The 6,036-nt window shown below is 46.0% G+C and overlaps 1 protein-coding gene across 1 annotated transcript in view; it reads right to left on the reverse strand.

Annotated features, from left to right (window-relative positions):
• Positions 1–1,928, reverse strand: part of T265_04067 (hypothetical protein) — a gene marked incomplete at both ends in the record, with an annotated part of 7,874 nt that extends 5,946 nt beyond the window's left edge. The window contains 2 exons of the mRNA XM_009168702.1: positions 1,518–1,772; positions 1,811–1,928. Of these exons, the coding sequence (XP_009166966.1) occupies positions 1,518–1,772; positions 1,811–1,928 (373 nt within the window). The remainder of the gene's footprint in view (positions 1–1,517; positions 1,773–1,810) is intronic.
• Between the last annotated feature and the right edge of the window lie 4,108 nt (positions 1,929–6,036).

The raw sequence follows: 6,036 nt of genomic DNA on the forward strand, positions 1-6,036 counted from the left end.
GTCAGATCCTAGAAGAGCTTTGTCGTCTGTGTACTCGATGTCTGTGAGCGGAGGCCCAGGGAGCACTTCGACCGCACAGGCATTAGAGGCTGGTAGTGAGTCTTCCATGATCGTATCGATGACGAAATTGAAGAGGAAAGGTGAAAGAGGACAGCCCTGTCGGACACCACTTGATGTGGTGAACTCAGGAGAAAGCTTCCCGTAGACCTTTACACGGCCGCGGGAGTGGTTCCTTAATGAGGTTCAAGAATTTATGGGGGACACCTTTGCTCCAGGGTCAAAGGAAGCTTTCAGATCAAGAAAAACAACCAGTGTTGGTTGCTGGAAGCAGTGTCGCTGTTCCAGAATCTGTCGGAGGATGAAGATATGATCGATGCAACCTCTTGCAGGACGGAACCCAGCTTGGTTTTCACGAATCTGCCTCTCCCTGTGTTCAGTCAACCAAAGTTTGTGTACTCTTAGAAATCCGTTTTTCTTCACAGCTCTCTGGAGTGGCAGTTCATCCCCAACCAAACCAATCGGATATCACTTGATAACTTACATTACCTAACTGATTGAACGTAAACAATGACTGTATATGCCAAATACAGAACCGATACATAGAAAAATACATTTACTTGTGCACTGGGAGCGGTCTCTAGAAGGTAAAAACTACCAATCAAATGAAAGACGTGATGAGTTCGGGTAAAATGCGACGTCAGAGGCACCCGTGGGGCATCTAGCTTATCTGACAAGGGTACTACACAAAGTGTAGTAGTGTGGCAACTATTTCCTACGAAGCCGAAGTTTGGTCCTCAAAACACCTCGAGACTGGAGAGAAAATCGGATAAGCGGTGCTAAGCTGTCCTGGATAGTTTTCGGAGGAAACAACTAACACTCTTTGGGCGAGCTACTGACACCCCATTGACCGAGCTGATTTAGTCATGCCAACTGACAGATTGGAAACTTTTCGTTCAAACATGTTGTGGGTGCAAACACTCTGCGGAGAGACTAGATTTGGGATCAGACTAAGAAACATAGAATCCACAAGCACCAGACTAGCGGAATATCACTTATCATCATATGGGAAGCCTGAGACGGAACATAATGATTATTGACACTGGTAAAACTGTCCGCGCAACAAATGATGCTTATGTATCTGAGCTACTGGATGCGCGACCTCCAGATTCCCAAACCTATAAGAAGATATCCGTAATCCAAGGATGGTGGCCATCGCCTTCAGTGTGTAGTGATATCGACTTTGCCAATCCGAAAATAGAATACTACAAGAAGTTAGCATGACATAGTCACGTACTAACGTGGCGTGCACAACAAGATCGTAATGATGTGACTATTCAAATCCCCGTCGTGTGATATGATAGTTGGCTATCTTTCAAGCCCTCCTCACATACTTCAAACTATCAGAATCAACATTCTGAACCTGAATCAGCGTGCTATTGGAGAATAGGGTACACTGAATAGGACCACAAAGGTGCTGACATTCTTGGACAATAAAAGCAAACTTAAACACAGCCTACCTTCTGAAGGCGGTGGGCTCTTACCCATCGAACAATAGAAATCTTGTCTCCGTTGTCTTTCTCCTGTGGTTGTTCGTAATAAGCCAAAACCATTAAACTTACGCCTCTTCAAATCCGGTACAACTTTATATACAATGTCCTGCAGTGTTCGGTCGTAGCTTATGTAATTCAAGGGGTGACTTTGATGAATGAGTATGCCGCAAGATGGACAATCATATCTTTCTTCAAGGTATTTCACGATGCAGGACTTACAAACTATAATACATGACAGGGGGGTAAGGCGGAAAACTTACAAGGGTGTAAACACTCTGTAATGGAGACTGCATCGATCAGGTATCCTTTGCATAATCTGCAGGTTATGTAGTCGTTGAGATCCGATAACAGAATGGTTGGCTCATTGTACTTCTGCATTCCTTAAGGAGACATCTGTGGAATGTAGCAGTGCTGGGCAATGCTTCGAAACTAGTCCGCCATGATACGTGGAAACACACTATCCCAAGGAAAGGAATTGCAAACCATTCATAAAGGCTAATGACAGAAAATCGCGAAAATCAGTTCGCGGAAGAACGGTAAACGACAGTTTTTCTGGTAATAGATGGAAGTTTACACAGGTGGCCCCCCAAAATGACTGACCAAGTGAACAGCTTAGATGGGATCAGAGAATTCGAAAGTGGAATTCGCAAACATAAAGGAATAAGAAATGGGATGACGGACGCAAGTGAGTGGCTTCTCGAGAAAGCATATTTGTGCTCGGTATGGTTGCAGATGGATGGCCTAGAAAACGGATAACGCCACCTTCCGTATTCTTGAAAATAAGCCTAAGAAAAGGGTAGTCGCTACTGAGGAAGTTGACGTCACCCTCCATTCGGGTCAGGTGTTCCCACAAAATCAGGACTTAAATGGGCGTCAAGAGCAGTAATGTGGCTGAGGATCTGTCAGCTAACTATCTAGGGACAGCCAATCCGTGGTCCCAAACCAGAACTGAGAAAAACAAACAAGCTCGGTGAGATAGATGATTAAAACTATATAAGATTCTTTTCGAAAACGTTTGGTGACAATCGGTAGATTTATTGCTGGGCAACGTTTCGCTTTTGACTGCACTTCAGGCAGTTACGCACAAATAATAGCGTTTTGCCCTCAAGCAACGGGCTAACACTGGGAACTTGCCATGAACAAATACCCAAGAAATAATTATTCGTGCCATGCAGTTCGTCAGACCAAGGGGTTTTAGAGGAGCGACACCCTGCGTTAGTAGTATACTTTTCCAAACTAGGCTCCAAAATTCAGCTAGTGGGTGATAAGCAGCTGCATAGTCCGCACACCTGCCAGAGAACAAAGATTTGCTAATACTCTGTGGTTATCTGTTGGACATTCAATATTATCCAAGAACTTCATGACATGACTCTGATACCATGGGCTTCCAGCAGACAAGGTAATTTCCTAGACGTTTCGGTCCAACTAGAACTCGTCAGATAATTATATGAGGATTCCATTGCTTTGTATTTAGGTGAGGTTTACATTGCAACGTCAAAAGATCGCCGAAAGTAGTCTGCGCGATATATTTATTTGCGTAGCGCACGGGGATCCAAATGGATGGTGCTTGATCTGAGAAAGTGAAGGCTGAACCTGTAAATCAGGCAATCGACAGAACAAGAAAAACGAAAAGCGGAGTGGATCGTTTAACAAGAACAACTAGTTTAACCTCAAAGTCTTTACAATAAGCATTTCAACTCCGTTACCTGAAAATCGACAGGGTCGTGGAGAGTATCTGTTTTTTAATAGTAGTAGGATTCCTACGAGGGTTTTGTCACAGATGCTAAGCCAGGCAAAACTCGGTGCGAACCACCCAACTGTTCACACCGTTGATTACTATCCGAGCAACCGCGCCAGGGATCAAACATTATAGGATCATAAAAACCCTGTGAAGTTGAAATCCACCGCCATTCAAGCTACATCAACATGGGCGTCACGTCATCGATAGTACAACATAAGTGACTAACATCTGTTTTTCGGTCCACTGACATCGATTAGCAGATATTTATCGCAGCGTCTCCAAAAATGCACAAGGGGGGCATGCAGACACCATCCCGAAAGGCGAGTCGCACCGACAGTACCCAAACTCCAAACCCTTTCGGTGCCTAGTCGCCACGCGACCCAAAGGAAGCACGAGGGTTCAGCTACTGTCAGGTTGGCTGAGCATAGACAAGGGAAGTCGAGATGCAGAGGTAAAATTCGAACTACGGACCTTCCGGTCAGTTAATCCGCGTGCTAACTAGGTAAGGAGATGACTGCATCTCGGCTTGTAAAACTCTTAAGAGGGGGTGGAGAACAACACTCTTTGGAAAACGCTGATCCGTCACGCACATTACATGACCATACCACCCCAGTTTTGTGCTGCACACATTCTTCGACTGAAGACTCTGTTGCGCAACCCATCATCATTATCCTCGACAGTAAAACATTCAACCTTGATGCTCCGCTGCTATAAGTTGCGCCACCAACGACAAACCAGCCGTTGACTTAGTTGAACCATATGACATTCAGTTGCTGGTGGTGAATGTCGTTGATTTTGGAGTACACTACCAAACTCAGATTACGGTATGTTGCGGGTATGCGTGTCTATTCGCTTTCGCTTTGGATCACGTCGGGTGATCCAAAGACATTCAGTCCATCACTTGCAAAGCATTTCTGTAGCTCCACAATATCGGGTCCTTTCGGCTGAGAAGCTTCCAGAGCTAAACAGACACTATGTTGATTTGTATGACGACTGCAGGTCATAGAAGCTATGCTCACAGCTTTTGATACTCTCTATCCGAGGTCACTCGCAGACCTAGACCTAGCCAAGATCTGACTGAAGCCAGGGAAACTGTAGCGGTAACCCCGGAGGGTGAATCTAGAAACACCTAAGTCTCGAAGGTTTATGACTGCATGTGTTCTCCCAACTATTACCAAACTCTTCGTCCGGATGAACTTCCACCCACCTTGTCCACGGATGGTGCCAAGTAGGATTGCGGTCTGGAACTCTTCGTCCGGATGAACTTCCACCCACATTGTTCACGTATGGTGCCAAGAAGGATACCGGTCTGATAGTCGTTGTTCTGGCCAAACCGTTACGCCCCGTAGGTTCTAGAGCACCGCCTTAACCGACCCATACCTTCAATATCCCTGTATTTCGTAGACAGGTTTATCTTACGTAATCGGTCCGTTTTTAACGCGTCTGTTTACTACACTTCCGGGATTGTGAGAGTATATGGGGCACTCCCCAAAGGCCTCTGTACGGGAAGTGTCCGGCAGGGATAACAAATATCTCCACTCATTTAATTTTGTGATCGGCAAGATGGTGGGACGAACGTTGGGTGGATTTCAAACCTGATGTTCACATAAATGCTGACGAAAACCTTATCTATATGAGCATCGTTCTTGTCTTCAAAGGGGAGAAGGAGCGGGAGGCTAACTAAAGTCATCCCGTTCTACAGCGGGCACCTTGTACCCACGAAGTGCTCTTGAACAGACTGTCAACGGTAACGCCGCTCGAAGTTGCGGGGCGCTTCGCGTCAAAATTCAGGTCAATATTCAGCCCCATTAGTTCTCGTTTGACCTCAGCTTGTGGAATATTAAGTAAGATAGGGTAAGTGAATCACGACGAAGGAGCAGTTATCGGGTACGTTGCAGTATGGGCACTGAACTGTGAAAACAACGCAGTCAAGACGCTCGGGATCCCTGGCATCCAGTGAAACAACGGTGAAGTTATCTGGGAATTTTCAGTAATAGAAAACGGGTTATTATCCTTCCTGCGTTGTGCTGTCACATTAATCGTCGAAAGAACACAGCCACGTCGAAAGTGGTCGGCCAAAGGGGGCTTTGATATATAAGCTTATCAGTTAAGCAGGTGAGGGCACGCAAAGCCCATAGGTAACTATGAGACAGAGATTCAGTCCATCCACCATTTCGACGGAGGCCAGTCCAAGAGCATCCCCGGGGAACCCTAGAACAAAGGTAAACCGATGTGGTCTGATACTTGCACGACTACACGCCAAGAGATGAGGACCGACAACCTTTTTCACACCGTTCTTTGGGGTTCCAAAATCAGTGTGTACGAAATCTCCTAGGATCGGGTGACCAGCCGTCTCCAATAGAATGATATTTCGTTAAATCGACACATGGTCAGCGACCTGCTGCGGACCAAACGAAGGTATGCGCTGATTGGCCAGGAAGTGAGCTTGTAAGAGCGGGGATTTTCAGTCTCGTCACGGGCACCCTAGCTGGGCGTTATGCAAATTACAGTGGTAACCCTACAGACGAAATTGTATCACCTTTTTCTCGATTTTCGTTGTAATCGGCCCACCTCTACTTTTTGCGGACGACTTGAAATCATGGAGTACCAATGCCAGTACCCTCCAAATGGATGTAGACGCTGCCAAGGAGCACCTTCCTCTGAATGACGAAAAGTGCGTCCATATGTCGTTTGGAGGAGACTCAGCAAAGGCCTTTGTTATGCATGGTGAGAAAGAACCAGAAA

The sequence above is a fragment of the Opisthorchis viverrini genome (assembly GCF_000715545.1).
Source record: "Opisthorchis viverrini unplaced genomic scaffold opera_v5_63, whole genome shotgun sequence".
Classification (NCBI taxonomy): Eukaryota; Metazoa; Platyhelminthes; class Trematoda; order Opisthorchiida; family Opisthorchiidae; genus Opisthorchis; species Opisthorchis viverrini.